The 21,618-nt window shown below is 40.8% G+C and overlaps 1 protein-coding gene across 4 annotated transcripts in view; it reads left to right on the forward strand.

Annotated features, from left to right (window-relative positions):
- The window catches only part of SAXO6 (stabilizer of axonemal microtubules 6), a 32,787-nt gene extending 14,341 nt beyond the window's left edge, over window positions 1–18,446 (forward strand). For 2 of the 4 annotated variants that reach the window (XM_084810553.1, XM_084810550.1), the window contains 9 exons: window positions 833–932; window positions 3,206–3,244; window positions 3,592–3,767; window positions 5,581–5,862; window positions 7,530–7,669; window positions 7,784–7,917; window positions 8,893–9,145; window positions 10,009–10,077; window positions 16,604–18,446. In XM_084810553.1, the coding sequence (XP_084666679.1) occupies window positions 833–932; window positions 3,206–3,244; window positions 3,592–3,767; window positions 5,581–5,862; window positions 7,530–7,669; window positions 7,784–7,917; window positions 8,893–9,145; window positions 10,009–10,077; window positions 16,604–16,719 (1,309 nt within the window). In that variant the 3' untranslated portion in view covers window positions 16,720–18,446. The remainder of the gene's footprint in view (window positions 1–832; window positions 933–3,205; window positions 3,245–3,591; window positions 3,768–5,580; window positions 5,863–7,529; window positions 7,670–7,783; window positions 7,918–8,892; window positions 9,146–10,008; window positions 10,078–16,603) is intronic. The other 2 variants (XM_084810552.1, XM_084810551.1) reach the window with 1 other exon arrangement.
- Window positions 18,447–21,618: the final 3,172 nt, after the last annotated feature.

Below are 21,618 nucleotides of genomic sequence, written 5' to 3' on the forward strand. Positions count from 1 at the left end.
TTTCATCCAGCATCCTGCAGGGGGAAACTAGATTTATCCTCAAACTGAGAATACAAGAGATTTTATATTTTTCTATAGAGTGGAGGGTAATGGTTCTTTTAATCTATCTGAAATAACTGGGAAATGTGCAAACATGCAGGAGAGACTGCGGTTCATTATGCCCACAGGAGCTTCTTCCATGGCTTAATTGAGCCAGAGCTCACAGGAGGTCATCCATGGATCCTGTATTTATTGCCAGAGCTCCGCTTTCGAATATATAAAGCAGTATAATAAACAGAGGTATCCAAAGACATTTTTCTGCCTGAGGTGGACCACCCAGTGACATCCCCACCCCTCCCCAAGTCAAGGTACATAGTATTCAAGGCCAGACAAATTTTTTTGGTGCCTGAGGCAGAAAATTTCACAGGTGCCTCTCCCCCTCCCATTAAATTGTTGTCGTCATCATCATCATCAATTTAATACCTAATGATTTGCTGCCCTTTCAAGACATCTCAAAATCATCTGCCTGAGGTGGCTGCCTTACTCTACCTAATGGTAGTGCCAGCCTTGATAATAAAGGTGAGTGCATCTTAGAAAGTGCTGAGTATGGTTTGTTCTGCTGAGTGAAGCCAACCCCCACACATTTGAAATTAGTTGGAGGGGCTTCCAGTGGGGATGATTTGACTTCCTAGTGGGTTTGAGGCCCAGTGTTTCTGTCTTTAAAAATTAATCCCTGTCAGTGGTTTGGTTTCTTTCATCTGATGTTCGTTTCCCATTACGGAAGTGATAAGTTTCCTAGATAATTACAAAATAATCTTTGTCTCTCCCTACCCTGCCAACTTTCTTTTCCTAGGAAAATGAACACGGAATACAGATCAAATTTCTTGTCTCCAGCTCAGTACACATACAAAGATGGAACTTGGTTGCGTATCAGGAGAAATGTACCTGATCAAGTGAGCAGGCATTTAAATTGTTCTAATACTATTTGTTTGAATGTTCTAATGTTGCTGTACTTTTTAAGGGAATTGAGTCCTTCAGATCCATATTGTGGGAAGGTAGTTCAGCTTGTAATTGCTTTAATATTCGCTACCGCATATTTTATAAAATGATGCTACAAGAGACTGAAGTATAGAACAAACAAACTTTGCTAAAAATGGTACAACTCTTATTACAGCTACTGATGGCTGCTGTCTGAGGTTTCCGGTCTCTGGTGATGTTCCCCAGCACTGCTTCTCTACATGCATCCACTCATAGAACACTTTGGTTCTGTTATCATTACATTTTGAATAAAACAGAAACTAAAACAACAGCTGAATGGCATTCTCAGTGGAGCTCCCCCCACCCCAACACTTGACACAAGGGTGACTGAGCTTCAGCCCCAAAGAGACTTTTCTCCAAAGGCTGACAATGTGAGAATGTATGGTTATGATGCAGTCCCAATGCAGCGGCTGTCTGAAAGCAATTTTGTCAAAAACTATAAAGCCTATTGTAAAGTGTTTTTTTTCTTTAGTTCTAGTATAAATTCACATTAAATTAGACTCCTGAAAAATTAATGTTGGGACAGTTCATAATCACAGTAGGAGCTTATTAAGCCTATGTCCTGCTGGGATAAATGCTGCTTCCTGCTTCATTGAAGAAACTTGGGGGTTCTTTGTGCTTCTCCATAATTCACTGCAGGCATTCTCAGAATCCATTTCCTCCTCCTAAGGTGTCTAGTTGCTGTGCCCATATATCTCTTCTGCTAGAGTTTGTTGCTTTTCATTATTAATTTTCACATACAAAATAATGGCATATGTTTTTAAAGTTGCAAATTTCCAGATCTTTGTTTTAAAACAGAGAGCATTGTCTATTCTGTGTTTTGCTCTATTGCATTAATATGCAATTGGCTGTATGCTTTAATTATGCCATTGTCTTGTATAGGGTCACATACATCTATCAGAGTAAGATTTTGTCATCCAGCATAGGTTAGGGATTTATAGAATTAAATAGGAACGTCCCCTGCAAGTGTTTAGATACAAGGGAAAAACCTCATTTATTTGGACTTCTGTTGTAGGAGGGGATCTCTTTCTTCAATGCCAACCATGTGAGATTCAGGAAACTTCAACTATTTGAGTGGCAATCAGTGCACCCTGAATATATGACATTGACTTTGCTGTTCATTTAGATTACATATAAGCTGAAATTCCTGAATAGTTCAAACCTAGTGAGACTTGAAAGACATTTTGAAGCTGGAGTAGCAGGTAGAGAAAATACTTCTATGACTTCCTTATGTTATTCACTTCAGCCATCTATGCCACACATGTTTTACATCTCTCCCTATACAGTATATACAGCATGTGTGTGATGTGCATGACTTCAGCGAAAATAGGGGCTGCCTTTTCTCTCCAACTACATGCATGCACAATCAGTTCCTGGTATTGCAGAGAAGGCGGCAGCAGCCCCTACTCGCACTCAGCTCTGTGTGCATGATAAAGCCCTAGCCGGGACACTGGGTGGAGGTAGGGTATTGGTGTCCTCCTCTGTTATAGAGAAATCACGATGCCATCAAATGCTCCGATAACTGGAGTTCTTGCTAGGTGTAAATTTTAAATGCAAAGTGCCTTTCTCATTCTTCATTTATGTCAAGTCACAAGCAGCAGGCTGTGCTGCAAATACAGGTATCATATTCACTGAAATAAATAAATACAATAGTTTTCAGTGTCCCACTTCAAACCTTATTTTGGCTGATGAATATGTTTCTGTACTAAGATTCCAATTTCTTAAGACTTGGTGAATTAGTTTAGAATAATAAAAGATGATAGAATATTACTTAAAAGTGAAAGCTATATCATGCCTTACTATTTCTGGTTATTAACACAGTACTAACAGTTTGAATTCTTTGATCCTACCAAAGCTGGTGCTGTAGAAATGATGATGCACCTGTAAAAATGGGGATCTGTTGTTTGGAGTCACTAACTACACAAAATATACATGTAAGATTTGAATCCTGCAAATATCAGAGTCAGTATTAAAACTGATCGATCCAAGGAGGGTTTTTCATTAGGGATGTCTTGTTTCAAAACAAGGTTAAAGGAAATTAAGGTACATTTTTGTAATCTGAACTCTAGGAGGCAGAATAACACTATAATCCCAATAGAAGGAAATGGATCATTATGTGCTTTGACTGAATCAAATTTATAGTAACATTATTTCTCAATAAATAAATGTTCTGTATTCTTCTCCTTAGGGTTCTCAAAACACCCTAAATGCCATGTGGTATATGGAGGTTGGTTGCATCTAAGTTCTTCCTGCCTGGAGTAATTACAGAATTTATAAACCTTCAAAAAGAAATGCCATGCAGTACTAAGCAGATGTATAGCTGGTGCACTTTTCATGCTTGCTGAATAATTTATTGACAACTGTGCTTCGGCTTGACTGCTTGAAACACATGCTTTCTTTTAAAAAATGTGTGTGTACTCTTTCCCTTGAGTATTGCTTCTTGTAGTACTGGTGCTGTGACTAGTCATGCACTGCCTGTGACATGCTACTCTGTGCTGTTAATTGTGGCTATTCATTGACTAATAGCTTACACAAAAAACAAATGCAACAATCCTGTCAAATGTTCATACCCAGGTGAAAGAACTTCGAGAGAAAGCAGAGGCTTACAGGCAAAGAATACGGGGAACTCACTTCTCCAGAGATCATTTAAATCAGATTCTGTCAGATAACAACAGGCTTTGGGATTTGTCCTCGGATTCCAGTGCAGAAGAAACCATGAGCAACAACGTCAGAGCTCTAGATCTAGCAGGGTAAGGATTCTGTGTGGAAAATAAAAACTTGTTTCATACATTTCCCTTTCTAAATATTACATATTAAGAGTGCTTTGTGGTTAAAGCCTCTAATCTTCTAATCACATAGCCTTGGTTTCAGATGGGGCTGCTCCTATGGTGGTCATGTGTCCTTTTATTTATTTTTTTTTACAGAGGGCAGTCCTCCATTTGAAGGGCTGTCCTGTCCCATTCCAGTTTAAAGATAAAAAACCATCAGAACTGTTGTCCATAACAGTTGGCACCTCAACAGCAGCTTGAACAGGCAGGTGCACAGGTCACCTGATCACAGTCTTCTGCATTATGGTGTAATTTACTGTATTTTCTTTTTAAATTATAAGACTTATTTCTAAATTTGCATATATACATATAAACTAACACTTGCAAATTTTATGCAAGTTTGTGTCTTCTTCTTTGGTGATGCATTTCATCTTTTGGGGCAAGTTATAAGTCACCACCCTAACTGCTGCAGAAAAGATGTGTTAAAACGTTCAGCCTTGGTATGAAATTCTCCTCTTCTTCTTATTTCTCTTCCATAGCATTAGTGCTGAAACAAGCATAGTAAGAAAAATCTGTTTCTATTGACTGTTGTATTATTTCTGTGTATTAAAATTTTTCTGTGTATTAAAATAATTCTGAAGAGTGTTTAAGATCAAAAAAGAAAATCAAATACAAGGGGTTATTGTATATTGTTATTTTACAGTTTTCTATCCCACATTTCAGGGTATCTATCCTCATAAGGTGTCTTATATATGCAATAGAAAAATACAACAAATACAATAACAAAAAATCTAAATTAATAAAATAATAATAACATAGCACAAACCATCAGTGTTAAAAAGTAACAGCAGCAGATAGATGCAAAAACATAGCTCCAAAAATATCAAAATAAAAATGTATTTAAGGATCTCCTAAAAACCAACAATGAAGGAGCTATATATTTCCCCAGGTAGGTTATGTGATTAGTTATGTTTACTCAGAAGTAAAGCCCTTTTATTTCAGTGAAACCTGCTCCTATGTAAATGTGTATAGGATTGCAGCCTAACTACTGTTGATTTGAATGGGATTTAAGTGCTTACGTCTCAGTGTTGCACTCAAACTCTGGGTGTGAGTTTTCTGATGGCAGCTCTGTTGTACTTGCTACAAAGAAACATGCTGCATGACGTAAGAAGTGAAAATATATCCAGCAATGGAGTGTCCCTATAGGGATCCTCAAATGCCTAAACGTCTGTACTAGGCATGTTTGTATATGTGGGGTTAGGTGACATGCAGTAGGCTTCTGTTGCACTTGAGGCCTACATCTGCAATCATACACCTTGGTGCATACATACATGCACAGAGGCTGGGATGGTAAGAATTACTTTAGAAGTTTCATCAAAATATTTGGGCATGCCCGGTGGGCTTTTTGACTTTTTTCTTTAACGAAGAGGCCCCTGTGCCATTTTGCAAACTTTATTTGAAAGTGACCTCAGTTTCATAAGCGTCTAACGATGTGGTATGGAGCCCTGCTGTTTGCATTTTTCAAGGCCAAAACCCCTTTGGCCACACAGAACTAATTGTACAGTTCTTTGGATATTGGCCGTATACACTTAGTTTACTAGATATAGCAGATTGACTGCAAGCAAAATTATGAATATGTTTGAAATATAAATCTATCAAATTTGATTTGACATAGATACCATTAACTATATGTTTGAGTTGAGTCAATATGCTTCTAGAATCTAGATACATAGATACCACAGATAGATAAGGGGAAATCTTGAGTTTAATGAACTGCTTGCTACTCTTTATGCAGGATCCCTGAGAAAAAGCTCTCTCCAGGTCCTAAGATCTTGCCGCCACCTGAACTGTCAGAGCAGTTCCAACAGAACAACACTGGGAAATTAGGCTTGTCGGATGTTGCCACTGTTCCGGTCAAGCGGCGTCTAGTTTGGGGTGAACCACGCAATGATCAACAACTGGAAAGTCAGGCACCAGCATTAGGGGAAGGAGAGGAAAAAGGAAATAAACAGGAATTGGAAGAGGTTGAAGAACTGGAAGAAAATTATAAGGATGCCAATACAGACAACCAGCAAGAGTAAATGCTTAAAAGTCTTTTTTCCTTTTCAAACCCACACTGCTGTTCAATTATGATAATTACATGCAACGTCTGTTAAGTAGGGCAATACCAGTTCCCATACGTAATGGGGAAATCTAATCAATTGACATGAGTGAGGTTAGAATTTACTATGTCAGGTAGCTTGAGCTGGAATTTGTGTATTACTAATTAGTCACAGGATAAATTTCAAACAGAGCTATTCATTCAGAAACTGCCAGTTGGCTCTAGTTTCCAATCCGGATTTGCATGGCTTGCGTAAGCCATAGTTTTCCAATTTGGATGCAGTGATGAGCAATGATTTGCTGAAAACTAGGAAGTTACTAAATCAAACGGAGCATGCCATATGTGTGGGTGGGGTGGGGTGGGGTGGGATGGCAGGGAAGAGTGTGAGCACAAGGCTTGTTCACGTAGTGCTCTACCATGTTTTGGCGTTATATTCGCACTAACCCAACATTATTAAATAGATGTTAGTCGTGCTATATAGTAAACTTAAACATACAAAGAATGAATAACCCTCCCCTCACATATGTCCTTTGAGATTAATTTGAAGTACAATTCTGTGCATATTTAGACAGAAAAAAAGTCCTGCAACTGCCAGCATTCCTGCAGCTAGTCATGCAGGCTGGGGCGTGCTGGAAAGTATAGGACCTTTTTCTGTCTAAACATGCATAGGATTGTGCCCATAATGTATTTTATGTATTATTGTTTTGAAAATTGCAAGCTACTCTATAAACCATGCTGAAAGTCACTTTCCATTTTAGCTTTTCCTTCTTATGGTCTTTAGATGTATGTAGGGAAACAGCTGGAAAATGTCTGAAGATACATATCTTGGAACTATAGGAATGATAAGGTATGGCTCTGAGATGTGCCTGGTGAAACTCTTGAAAGCATATTTAATATGAACACATTGCATTACAAAATGTGTCAGTGGCCATTCTAAGATATGTCTAAACACCAGAAGTGGGGAAAGTTGACGAAATAAGCTCGACTCCTTATGCTACCTGACACACCTGAGTAGGATCATATTGATGATCTGTGGTGATACTAACATGGGAAGCATTCTTAATAAGAAAAGAATAGGTAATTTAGACAGATACCTGTATTACCAGAGATTGATGTTACACTATACACAAGGGCATAAGTAATCATTATTATGATGATTACATTTATATCCTGCCTTTTTTCCTCTTGCAAGGACAAGGTGGCTTACATGGTCTTCCTCCTCTCCATTTCATCCTCACAACAACCCTGTGAGGTAGATTAGGTAATGGTGAAGGGGAGTAAGCAATTTAGAAATCAATAGGACCAGTGGATAATGGTTGCAGGGGAACCATTAATCATTTAGGTTAAGTACAAGAATGATTCTGTTATATTAGAGGTGTGAAATTCCGAAATAGTCTTCTTTGAACAGATGTGGGAACCAGAACCACACAAAATTCAAGGTACAGCTGAATAATATTTTGAAAGAGCTCTTGTGATTTTTATACTACCTTGCTTGTGGCCCAAGTATAAAATTTTCCTTTTATGGTGGGAGCAGCCAAGATAGGTTGCAAATTTTAGTAATTGGCAATTATGGGCACCACTAAATAAGATAGTAATTACTTTTTTATCATGTATATTTTTGTATGCTGTGTCATATTTTTCAGAGAAAATACAAATTCTCCAGGTGATATGACAGATTCTTCTTCAGGGTCCTCAAGAGGAGGTGGAAGGCTTCCTACTCCACAACTAAGAGCACTTGGTGGAGCCCAAAGAACACATCATGACCTTACAACACCAACTGCTGGTAAAAATTTAATAGTTCATTAAAAATAGTCTCAAAACACATGCACACCATGAATGTATATATTTCTGAAAATTTAGCATTAACAAAGGTATGTTGTGCTCTTTGTTATTTTAGGAGGAGCTGTTTTAGTATCTCCGCCTAAAGTGAAATCTTCATCGTCAGTGCAAGTCAAGAAGGGGTCTTCAGAAAAGCATGCCATGACCAGTAATCCAGTCTCAAGAGAAGATTTAAAAAGAAAATCTAACAAGGTAAAACACAACAAGCCTAAGAAAACTATGTATCAAGAGCTCCAGATATGTTTTAACAGTACAGTTTGTTTTAAACTTCTACGTTTTTAGGTCCACAGAATAAAAAAGGCTAATTAACTAGGCTTACCTTTTAAAGAGATTGAAGAATTAGCTCTGGAGAAATCACAAATGGTTTCTGTGGTGTCTGTAATAGTTATATAACGCTTGTTTTACGTTTCTGTTAGTTTACCAGAATTTGTGGTACCATACAGAAGAGTGGTATACATGTGTGTGAAAAGTTGCAGCAATCACTCTCTCCAATAGTGAACCCTAATAGCCAAACGGGGGGCCACTGACAAACAAGAGAGAAATGTCACTATGGTTCAGGGAAACCCAATGTATGCATGTATGTATGTAAGAGTTCAAAAGAATTCTTGAGGCTGGGGGAACTAAGGAGGCAAATCCAGAAAAAAAATATCCATTGAGATCTGAGCATACTCAGTAGCCACGGAATGTGGAGCATCTGTTGTGGGAGTGCGGGGCGGGGAGAGAGCATGGCCATAAATGGGCATGTCACTTATAGTACAGAAGTGCTTGCAGGATTTCTGAAGCTTCTCTGTAAGAGATCAGTTGCCATGAGCTGCTTCAAACTAGATAGTTGGGTTAGGGGCGGGGTGGGGGAACCTCCAAAGGGTTGTGTGAATCAGACAAAACCAAGAAACTTGGCTGGTCACTTTCACTTTTATGCATATACTAAGCCATTTTGAGGTGGTCATATGTGGAAGTTGTCATTGTAATGTGACATTTATTTAAAATGACTTTATTTTATACTGTAGTCAGACATAGCCAACTAGCTCAAAAAGGGACCATAGAATGTTTTGGGAAACAAGAAGGTATCAAATGTTGTGTGAACAACAGTATAACACTGCTCAGTATAACACTGCAAACAAAGCATTCTTTACAGTGTGACCATCTCTTTTTCCATCGGCATTTCAGGATGAAGGAGAAACTATATCGCTGGGTCATTCCTCAGCTGCCGGACTAAAAACCTTGGACCCTTTGCCTGTAAGGAATGATCAATGGCCTAGTGGAGAGACCTCTGGTGTAAGAGTCCATCCAACTTCAGTGCATTCAGACAAGACATCAACTGTTCCTGGCCTAAACTTGACCAAGGACCCGGCTCTACCTTATTGGAATCCATTACGTCGCATTCAAGGAACTCTCAGAAATCCAGAGTTTCAACATAATGGTTGGTTTCCTTTCCATGCAACCTTCACCCTCGTTACAGATGGGCATCCATTTTATTTAAATAGCCATTTCTCTTTTTCAAAGACAGAAACAACTGATACTTTAATTACACTGAATGTGTGCATTGAAAAATGCCTTAGTGTATCTTATTACTCCACAGTTTGGCTCCACATTGGAAAAACAACAAACGGGCAGAATGTTGCTTGCTTAGACATGCAGAAATTTGCTGCTCGATTTGGGATTGAAATGAAGGCAGTGATAAATCCTGACCCTGTAGGTCAGGGGCTTTGAACCTCAGGCCTGGGGGCCAAATCCAGCCTTCTGGGGTTCCCCAGATGGCCACGCCCCTTTCCCCTGACCACCAATCATTTGGTGGTTTCCCAGTTTTTATGCCATCTCCCCCCATTCTAAAAGGTCGAAATGCCTCTGCCAAGGCTCAGTTACTGGCAGCAAGAGCTTTAAGCTAAAATACGCTGGCATTTTTGGCCCTGCCCCTTTTGCCTTCGGCCCCGCCCACCACTGGAATGCAGCCCCCGAGAACTTCCCCAGAATGGAACTTGGCCCTTGGGCTAAGAGAGATTCAGCACCCTTGCTATAGGTGAACTATTCTGGATAACTATGGCGGCATTCTCTTCCAACAATTTATTCTGAGAGAATATTGTACAATATGCTTGTTCTTCTTCATCCCAACACTAATATTAGGAGTTAATGTATTGGGGAAATGCTCTGTTGGGATCAAAATTAGCTTTAAAAATGTATGTTGGCCATTTTATGTTTAATAGTAGAATTTCCCCCTTCCCCCTGCTAGGAGATAAATTTTTTGTAGTCTGGTGAAGTGCAATGAGCATATGCTGTTTCTTTTAGGCAATGTTGCAAGTCCACAAAGGAGCTGGCTGCAATTACCACTTCAGGAAAGGAACTATAATGATGAAGGTATTGTTTGCTTTATCAGTGTTAAATATAACTAAATCAGTTGGTGAATTTCTTACACTTCATAAGTGATAAATACTACTACTGTTTCATATTTGAGTATCTCAGATACAAAAGCGATTGTAAAAATAGATACGTGATACCTACTCGTGCTAATAGAAACTTCTGACACAGTGATGCTGTATATCCTTTCTGTGTGCTTTTGGTATAGTTAAAATTGAAATTTTGCTTCTACAAAGCCTTCCAAAGTCTTAGATAGATATAAACTTGTGTGGTTACTGTCAAGCTATGTGGTACATGAGAAAAGGGAAAGTGAATGGCCTATTTAGCATAGATGGGAAAAAATGGGAGGGAAGCAGGATAACGGTTTTCAAACAATAAAACATAAGGAAGATGAAAAGTTGTTTTCTGCCATCAGTGAAAAGAGGGCAAAAGGAAATGGCTTTAAATAGTAGCCATGTATATTTATTTTGAATTCATACATACACACACACGATTGTTGTAACCTCATGGCTTGAATTTGTGGCTGGGTTCACACGATACACTAAGCAACTCTGTGAATAAACTATGGTGGGTTGGTTGTTCACAGAATAACCCATGGTACGCCTGACAGACGATCGGGTTTGCCGTGGCTTGTTCTCTCCCTCCTTCCCCCTCAGTCCTCTAGCCAGTTCTGGCATGTATCCCAGGAGCCTTTGTAGGAAAACCCGTCTTGTCTCCTTGTCCTGGCGCCTTACCTGCTCCGTTCCCTGTCCCTTTTCATTCAAAGTGGAGTAGTTAACATACAAGGAAATTGACAAGGCGAGCCTGCAGATAGGCTGATTTGTGCACAGTTGCCAAGGTCCAGGGGGAAAATAATACTAAGGGAGAGGAGGAACCCATTTGCGCAATTGAGAAGCACTGAAAAAGGGGGAAAATGCAAGAGCAGTAGGTGCACCAAAATTGGAGTGGGGACAATATCTCCCACTTAGCAATGAAACCCTCTTGCTATTAAATGTTGAACTGACGCCTGTCAGTGTCCTCCTCCCATTCAACACTTCGTCGAGTCTTCAGCAAGTCCAGAAAAGGGAGATACTGGTTCCCCCTGCTTTTTGTGGCTCCTTGGAGCGCTTACTGCTGTACTTCAGGGGGTGAGGGGAGCCAATATCCTAAACTATGGTCAGTCTTAACTGTGGTTGGCAAGCTGTGATTGGCAAGCAGTGGTTAATCTAAAACTGAAGCAAAACTTCTGAACTCCTCTTTGCAGCCACCCCGGAGGAGCAGGGGGAGCGCATGAGTCCGAGGCTTGCTGTGGATATTTCTTGTAACCCTAAACCGTGTTTTAGCGTTATGTTAAAATGAGCACATTGTGTAGACTTCATGATAGTGGCATCAGGAGCTCTACCATTTCCAGATCATAAGTACATGAGGGAAGCATGCTGCAGTGTGTTCCAACTTACTAATACCATTGTGACTTAAAGACTACAAATCGTAACGCCATCTCTGCTACCTGTAGTAGTCCCTTAACATGAAACTGATCAAACAGCTACTTCCTTACCATCTCTTCTCTGCAGATTGCATTTTGGAAGTGGGTTTGGGTACTATTCAGTTTTGAACCATTGTCCGCTATTGCATTGTTCATTTGATCAACATTTCGATCAACATTTTTCAGCCTGAGTAGCTTCCCTAAATTCACCTTTTAGATTCGAAGTGGAAATAAGGTCAAACAGGCAGACAACTTGAATGATTATGCTATCCATTCAGGGCCCAGAAGAGGGAAAGTGCAGAGCCATTTTGTTGTTGTTGTTCAGTCGTTCAGTCGTGTCCGACTCTTCGTGACCCCATGGACCATAGCACGCCAGGCCTTCCTGTCCTGCGCTCTCTCCCGGAGCGTGCTCAAGTTCATATTCATTGCATCGGTGATGCTATTTAGCCATCTCATCCTCTGCCGTCCCCTTCTCCTTTTGCCTTCAGTCTTTCCCAGCATCAGGGTCTTTTCCAGGGAGTTTTCTCTTTGCATTAGGTGGCCAAAATATTGGAGCTTCAGCTTCATTATCTGTCCTTCCAATGAGCACTCAGGGTTGATTTCCTTTAGGATGGACTGATTTGACCTCCTTGCAGTCCAGGGGACTCGTAAGAGTCTTCTCCAGCACCACAGTTCGAAAGCATCGATTCTTCGGCGCTCAGCCTTCCATATAGTCCAGCTCTCACAGCCATACATTACTACTGGGAAAACCATAGCTTTGATTAGACGGACCTTTGTCGGCAGGGTGATGTCTCTGCTTCTTACTATGCTGTCTAGGTTTGCCATAGCTTTCCTCCCAAGGAGCAAGTGTCTTTTAATTTCATGGCTACAGTCATCATCTGCGGTGACCTTGGAGCCCAAGAAAGTAAAATCTGTCACTGCTTCCATTTCTTCCCCTTCTATATGCCAGGAAGTGATAGGGCCAGATGACATGATCTTAGTTTTTTTAATGTTGAGTTTCAAACCAGCTTTTGCACTCTCCTCTTTCACCCTCAACAAGAGGCTCTTGAGATCCTCTTCGCTTTCTGCCATTAGGGTGGTATCGTCTGCATATCGGAGGTTGTTGATAATTCTCCCGGCAATCTTAATTCCGACCTCTGATTCATCCAATCCGGCATGTCTCATGATGTACTCTGCATATAAGTAAAATAAGCAGGGTGACAATATGCAGCCTTGTCGTACTCCTTTCCCAATTTTGAACCAATCGGTTGTTCCATGTCTGGTTCTTACTGTTGCTTCTTGACCCTTGTACAGGTTTCTCAGGAGACAGGTAAGGTGGTCTGGTACTCCCATCACTTTAAGAACTTGCCACAGTTTGTTGTGATCCACACAATCAAAGGCTTTAGCGTAGTCAATGAAGCAGAAATAGACGTTTTTCTGGAATTCTCTTGCTTTCTCCATGATGCAGCGAATGTTGGCGATTTAATCTCTAGTTCCTCTGCCTCTTCTAAACCCAGCTTGTACTTCCGGTAGTTCTCGGTTCGCATACTGCTGAAGCCTAGCTTGTAGGATTTTGAGCATCACCTTGCTGGCATGTGAAATGAGCGCAATTGTGCGGTAGTTTGAACACTCTTTGGCGTTGCCCTTCTTTGGAATTGGAATGTAAACTGACCTTTTCCAGTCTTGTGGCCACTGTTGAGTGTTCCAGATTTGTTGGCATATTGAATGCAGCACTTTAACAGCATCATCTTTTAGGATTTTAAATAGCTCGGCTGGAATACTGTCATCTCCGCTAGCTTTGTTGTTAGTAATGCTTCCTAAGGCCCACTTGACTTCACTCTCGAGGATGTCCGGCTCAAGTTCAGTGGCCGCACTATCATGGCTATCAGGGACATTCAGATCTTTCCTGTATAGTTCTTCTGTGTATTCTTGCCACCTCTTCTTAATCTCATCCGCTTCTGTTAGGTCCCTGCCTTCTTTGTCCTTTATCATGCCCGTCTTTGCACAAAACGTTCCCTTGAGATCTCCGATTTTCTTGAAGAGATCTCTAGTCTTTCCCATTCTGTTGTTTTCCTCGATTTCTTTGCATTGTTCATTTAAGAAGGCCTTCTTGTCTCTCCTTGCTATTCTCTGGAACTCTGCATTCAGTTGGGTATATCTTCCCCTTTCTCCCTTGCTTTTCGCTTCCCTTCTTTCGTGACCTACTTGTAAAGCCTCATCAGACAGCCACTTGGCTTTCTTGCATTTCTTTTTCTTTGGGACAGATTTCGTTGCTGCCTCCTGAACAATGTTACGGACCTCCGTCCATAGTTCCTCAGGCACTCTGTCTATCAGGTCTAATCCCTGAAATCTATTTCTCACCTCCACTGTATATTCATCAGGGAAATGATTTAGGTCATACCTGAACGGTTTAGTGGTTTTCCCGACGTTCTTCAATTTAAGCCGAAATTTTGCAAGAAGCAGCTCATGATCTGAGCCACAGTCAGCTCCAGGTCTTGTTTTTACTGACTGTATGGAGCTTCTCCATCTTTGGCTGCAAAGGACATAATCAATCTGATTTCGATATTGACCATCTGGTGACGTCCATGTGTAGAGTCGCCTCTTGTGCTGTTGGAAAAGAGTGTTTGCTATGATCAGCATGTTCTCTTGGCAAAACTCTATTAGCTTTTGTCCTGCTTCATTTTGTACACCAAGGCCATGCCTGCCTGTTATCCCGGTGATTTCTTGACTTCCTACTTTAGCATTCCAATCCCCTATGATGAAGAGGACATATTTTTTTGGTGTTAGTTCTAGAAGGTGTTGTAGGTCTTCATAGAACCGATCAACCTCAGCTTCTTCGGCCTCAGTGGTTGGGGCATAGACTTGAATTACTGTGATGTTGAATGGTTTGCCTTGGATTCGTACGGAGATCATTCTATCATTTTTAAGATTGTACCCCAGTACTGCTTTTCCCACCCTTTTGTTGACTATGAGTGCTACTCCATTTCTTCTAAGGGATTCTTGCCCACAATAGTAGATATGACGGTCACCTGAATTAAATTCGCCCATGCCTGTCCATTTTAGTTCGCTGATTCCCAAGATGTCGATGTTCAGCCATTTAGGTCCCCACAAAATTCTTAAGGCTCACGAGATACAAAATTCCAGGCAAACAAAAAGTGGAAAAATAGGGACTGAGGCAGAAATCACATTTCAGAGATAATAGAACTGGTACATACTGACAATACATTATTTTCATATGGGGAGGTGTTGGTGAGACACAGCCCTTGTGTTAACCGCATAAGAGGAAATACTTCAAATGTAGTTTTCTTTCATACTTGGTAACTTGGCCAGTTTTCATGTAGGGTCACGGGTTCTTGCATGAAAATGAGGTGGTAAAGTCAGTGTTTGTGGGTTTTAGCATTTCAGGGCTAACTGTGTGAATCATCATTAAACATAAATAGGCTCACTGTACCCCATGGCACTAACTGAGGAGGGGGAAATTTGACACTTCTTACCGGGATTTAATCCATACATATGTAAAACACATAGAAAGGGTTGCACTTCCTTTGACACCTTCATGCACCTCCTAAGAAATGCCCACCTAACAATTAACCATTTTAGCAGCTTGCCATAACTGCCAGGACCGAAGAATGTGTGGGCTGTGCAAGTTTCTCAGCAAAGCAACCATAAATGTTTACAGAAAGCATTTCAAATCACTGGGTCTTCATCAATGCGCTCCAATCTCACCACATTTTTGAGATGACAGATATTGCTCCTCTGTTACTAAAAAACAAATCATTAGCAGCGGGAAAGCAAGTATCTGAAGTTGCATCCAGTGATGTCTCTTTTAAATGCTCATATTTACTTTGCAAGACTTCAGTGGTGAACCTTGACACCTAAGTGCATGTCTGCCCTTAGTAGTTTATAATTTTTATCGCATATGCACCATAAGTTCTTTTTAGTATATTGGGGCCAAGATCTTTTAAGAACATAAGACAAATATTAAGACACACTACAAAACTGGCAGAAATATGAAACAAGATAGCTCTCCTTTCAACAATATTCCTGTTTTGTTTTGATATTTTGCTAGAGGGTTATTGTTTACACTTACAGTAGACACAGCAAGCTCTTTTTATGGCTTATTACAAAAACAATACCTCGGTGGAAACACTGGATTTTGATCAAACTGAACTAAAGTAGACTTGCACAACATATGACATATGGGCTTATGGTTCGTGGATAAATGTATGCCCATCTGTCAGTTTTTGCAACCTGCAGTGAGATTACTTTACGCTCAGTGTGTGCAGCCCATCAATTATATGGTAGCCAGGGGGTGCAGCCTGCTGAGCAGAACACTCACAGTGCTCATTGTAAATGGTGCATGAATCAGGAGTGCACCCCATAATCCTGAGCAGTGGTCCAGGAGATGCCAAAGCATGCCTCTGGGCCCATGTCTTGGTTTGCTGGAATGAGCGCACAGAGTGTTGCCCTGCAGAATCTCCAGTAGCTTCACGCTCTCGGTGTATGCTGCTATGTTTTTCTCTTTTACAATTAAGTGTACCACATACAAGCTGTGTTCATCCGACGGTATGGCCAAAGTGTGGCTCATGTTAATTATCAGTGTTAATAAAATGGGCCTTGCAGTGGCCCATTTGCAATGTTAATAAAATGGGCCTTGCAGTGGCCCTGAGTTTTGCATTCCTGAACTAAAACTCCTTGCAAGCAGAAATCCTTGGTTGTGTTAATTTGGACCTTTCTAAAATACAGTACAGTACCTCTAGCTTCAATGCTAATAGATTGTTTTTAAAAAGTCAAATTAGGATCTTTAAATACCATACAGTCAGGAAACCACTTCAAAGGCGTGCCTTGTAAATACAGTCAGCCCCCTGAAAATGTTCTTTGATCCCTGGCCTCGATGTCTGCATAATTGTCCGTCCAACTTCCAAGGGTAGAAAATTATTATACTTTTTGTTGGTAAGTTGGCATTATCCTTTTGACCTCCAAGCCGTGTAACTTTTGTACTTGGAAAGTCTTTAAGTATGTTTTGGTTATATTTCATATTGACAGTGAAACTCATTGGGTTGTTCTTCCATGTTATAATTACAGATGATGATGACCGATTGTCTCAGCTATCTGCTCGATCTGCTGCTTCTAGTTCCCTTGCATCTCAGGTTCTAGAACGAGCTCAGAGGAGAAAAGAGAACTTCTGGGGCAAAATGTGATTGTGTTTTGCTATATTTGCGAACTATTTTGTATTTGGGTATTTTAGTATCAATTTATGAAAATTATTTTGGGATGACTTCTGGTGGTTTGCACCTGTCAGTTTAGTAAAAGGGTCTGACTATAAGAAATACTGGGTATTCACTATTCATTTTGTGTATTGGATAGAATCTGGGAATACGCAGCCTGTCTTGGAATTGAGCTGCACCTCACTATATTGCAAAAGCATTTAAAAAATGTTTTTAAGCTATAGCTAAAAATGTTTCCATTTCATATACAATTTAAGAGATTTTAAAAGATTTTAAAAAACAATATAGCAGAGAAATGGCACCAGACTGCAGTGTGTTCCACCAACTGTAGATTCAGCACAGCCATGGAGTAAGAGTAAAAAGTAAAGAAAGTCCAAATGTCCTTTTAAAAAGTTCCAAAATAAGGTAAGGCTGGAATAGGTACAGGCTGCCTGCAACCTTCATTATTTTCTCAACGACTTTAGGTTTATTTCATCTATTATCTTAATACTCATCAAGCTCAAAGATCTCCTAATACCACCGAGGATGTTTACATAAAACTTCCACTTTCCTTACATTGGACTCATTTTTATTAATCCTTTTGCTCCAGTACAGTCTTGGTGCTTCCTTCAGTCTACCAGGCTGTGGCTCTGTTGATGGTCTTAATATGCTTTTGTCTTGGGTTTGATTGCTTAGGTTCCAACAATAATGGCATTGATGTGGCTGCTGTGACCCTGTCTGGTTGATGCTAAATTATCTTGGTTTCCATTACGAAATTACCATGTAAAATATATTCGATGTTATTGTCATGACCTAGCACTACAACAAGCTGGTTGGCTGTTCTACAATCTACTGTGGCAATGTCCTCAGTGTACATTCAAAGACATCCCCACTCCTTTATCCCTTAGCACTATAATGACCAAGTTAAATTTCAGTCCATTGTACTCTAGATTTGAGTATCTTACAGGAGTTTGGTGTAACAAAGCACATGAGTAGCATCTGAACTTCTTATCTAAGTGTTCTTCAGCATTTCACAGAATAATGGGCTATTGACAATCTATTTTAAATTACTCTGTCAAGATAAGTTTGGATTTTGTGCACGTGATCACAGTTAGCCTTGTTAGAAATATCTATATTAATGGCAGGTTCAGTTTGAAATCTTACCTTTAGATGCTACTACCATCTTCACACTTGTTTCTTCTTAAGACTCAGGTAATTTGAAAGGACTGAACACTAAAAATGCAGTGTTGTCTTGATGTGCTATTTTAATTCTCATTTCTAGTTTACTGTTTCTGGATGACTGGCATTACTGTAAAATTTTTTTAAAGCTAGAATAGATTGTAGTTTATGGTGAACACCGAGGAGATGGTGTTCTTTCCTCCCACTGATCACCCATAACATTTTAACATTAAGCAGATGTGGTTTGTAAAGAAGTGATGGAATTTTTATTGATGTTTTAAAAAAATATGTTTTGTATGATGAAAAAATGAGTTTTGTATGTGTTTTACAATAAAAACCAAGTTGTGTTTTTGTGTATAATGAATCCTTAATTAGAAATAGCCTATTTTAATTAGGGATAGGTGAATCTGTCTCCTTCCATGGCACTTTCATGTGTTTTTACCCGTAATTCCATTCTGTATTTAAATCTGTGTTTTCTCTCAAAGTACATATTTAAATGTTCGAAAACCCATATTGCTGTAACACCTTCTTCATCAGGCCAACCAAAAGATCACAAAAAATGTGCAAGCTTTGGAGATCGCTTCATCAAGCAAGAAGTTACAAAAAGCTGGTTTATGCTTTCGAACTGTGGTGCTGGAGAAGACTCTTACGAGTCCCCTGGACTGCAAGAAGGCCCAATCAGTCAGTCCTAAAGGAAATCAACCCTGACTGCTCATTGGAAGGACAGATACTGAAGCTGAAGCTCAAATATTTTGGTTACCTAATGCGAAGAGAAAATTCCCTGGAAAAGACCCTGATGCTGGGAAAGATTGAAGGCAAAAGGAGAAGGGGACGGCAGAGGATGAGATGGCTAGATAGCATCACCAATGCAATGAATATGAACTTGAGCACACTCTGGGAGAGAGTGGAGGACAGGAAGGCCTGGCGTGCTATGGTCCATGGGGTCACGAAGAGTCGGACACGTCTTAACGACTGAACAGCAACAACAACAATGGGGTGGGTGGGGGGTCAGGGATGGGGAGAAAGGAAAAAAACCCAACCCTAACTTAATGGTGAAGTCACAGTGCCTGCATGTTCAGAGTCCCAAGATGAATTGGGGAGGAGCTGTCCTTAGGGTTGCTGGGAACCAAAAAGATAAAAATATTGGATTGCCACATTTTGGAAATATAAAATCCTACTGTTACTTGGACACGTAGTATTTAAATGTGCATCTTCTCTCAAAATATTTATTTAAATGTGTATTTTGGTATATTAAATTGCCAAGAATTTTATTGCACCATTCAGGGAAGTGCCAAATGTGGGTGGGTAGCAAAGTGTCAATCCGTAAGTTGCCCGAGGACAAATTGACAGCACTGCAGACCAAAATTGAATGTTCCCTCCAGTGCAGCAAATGGATCCTGACAGAATTGCAGGTCTTATTGGGCCATCTCAATTTTCATTGTAAAGTATTCTCCCCTGGGAGTGCCTTCTGTGCTTGGCTTGCCAGAGCCATGGCAAGAGTTCCCTTCACCCATAATCGGCCCATGATAACACAGGACATGAAGAACGACCTGAAGGTCTGCCTTTCTTTCTTAGCCAAACTTAATAGCATCTCTTTTTTAGTCCCCACTCGGCCATGGAAGCTCACTGGGTGACTTTGGGCCAGTCACAGACTCTCAGCCCAACCTACTTCACAGGGTTGTTGTTGTGAGGATAAAATGGAGAGGAGGAGGATAATGTAAGCTGCCTTGGGTTCCTTGCAAGAGGAAAAAGGGCGGGGTATAAATGCAATAAATAAATAAATAAATAATTGAAGTGGACCTCCAGGTCCAATCTGATGCATCAGACAGCCTTGGTGTGGGGTCTTATTTCAGTGGTCACTGGTGTTTTGGAAGGTGGCCCAACCATTGGGTGAGCCCAGGCATCACTAGGGACCTCACCTGCCTGGATTTCTTCCCCATCTTGATGACAGCTTTCCTATGGCAGGAAGAACTCAGGAACAAGAAGGTGTGTATTTGGTGTGGCAACCAAGCTGTGGTCAGGGTCATCAACAGCCAGACCACCTGCTTGGACAGAGTCATGCAGATGGTTAAAAAAATGTGTTCTGGTTTGCTTGTTGGCTAACATTTCCTTTTCAGCACATTCTATCCCAGGAGTAGACAACAACATCGTGGATACCCTGTCTTGCTTTCAGGAGCAGCGATTCCACTCCCTGGCACTTGGGGTGAGGCTGGATTCAGATTCATTCATGGAGAAGCTCTGGGCACTTGTGAATACTCAATAATTCAGGGAATATTCCGTTTCATTTCTCAGTCCAGATTCTGCTCCTATTACATAGCAGCAGCTGCATTTTTGGCCTTGTGGAGAAGCTCCAGTGCCTGACCAGCTACTGAATCCATGGTGCTAGAGCAGTTGGCCTCCCTTAGGAAGAGGGGTCTTGCTCCTATAACAAAGATCATCCACCTAATGGCCAACTCCTTCAGTAACAGCCATGGCTTTCCAAACTCCCCTGTATTCCTTTGAAGCCAGTAAGGTGCTGGAGGGCTGGTGAAGGACCACTCTGGTTAACTTTGATCCTAGAAGGCCTATAACATTTGACTTACTTTCTGAACCGGACTGTGCAGTTTGTAAGTTTTCTGGTCCCCCTTTGAGGCCAAACCACTCAGGGTGGCACTAGCCTTGGCCTTTTGGGGGGCCATGAGAGTAGGCGAGCTCATCCCAAAGGGATGGCTTTCCCTGCACATTGGGCCTGCAGGATGTCACTCTGTATCAGGGTGAGGTTCGTCTTCCCATACAGCACTCAAAAACTGAAAAACACCATAAAACAGGAAATAGAGAAATATCACTACAACTGAACTAGCTTCTCAATAGTTGAATAAGTAGGTCATTAAATGAAATCTGCTTGATCTTAAATTTTTTTGAAAGCCATTGTACAAAGTACAGAATTCCTACACATATGACTACAGCAGCAATGTGGTCAATGAATCACCCACTTCAGGACAGGTAAAAATGAGACTATTAATATTAGCATTTACCTTCTCATTTCCTTGTGTGTTTGCTTTGCATGCATCAAAACTGATTTCTGAACTTATCAGATTGTACAGCTGCCTTACATCAAGTCAGAACATTGGTCTTTCTAGGTAAGTACTGTCTACAGCAGCCTTTCCCAAACTGATGCCCTCCAGATGTTTTGACCTACAACTTGTAGCAGCCTCAGCCAGCATGGCCAATGGTCAGGGGTAATGGGAATTGCAGTAGAAGACATCTGGAGGGCACAAGGTTGGGGAAGGCTGGTTTACCCTGACTGGCAGGTGGTCTCCAGCACTGCAGACAGGAGTCATTCCCAGCCCTACCTGGAGATGCCAGGGATTGAACCTGGGAACTTCTGGATGCACAGCATGGGCTCTGTCACTGAGGGCCAAAGTAGACATTCCCTTGATATGTAGCATGCATCTATGTATCTTGTTTTCCCCTAATTAATTGCAAGCATGGTGGGGAATTTTACTAGGAATGCAACACACAGGGAGGGAGGCTTATCTCACACTAGCATAATCAGATCTGCCCCTACCCCCTGCACCCTACACCCATGGCTAGAATGCTTTGATAAAAGCTCCCCACTGGTGCTAATGCATGCCTAGTAAGATCTTCCCCTGCAAAATGCTTGTAATTAATAGAAACCAAGGTAGGTAGCTGCACACTATGTATCAAGGGAATGTCTCATTTGGCCCTGAGCTG

The sequence above is a fragment of the Heloderma suspectum genome, chromosome 7 (assembly GCF_057233095.1).
Source record: "Heloderma suspectum isolate Gila_16-S chromosome 7, 16-S_ref, whole genome shotgun sequence".
Lineage (NCBI taxonomy): Eukaryota > Metazoa > Chordata > Lepidosauria > Squamata > Helodermatidae > Heloderma > Heloderma suspectum.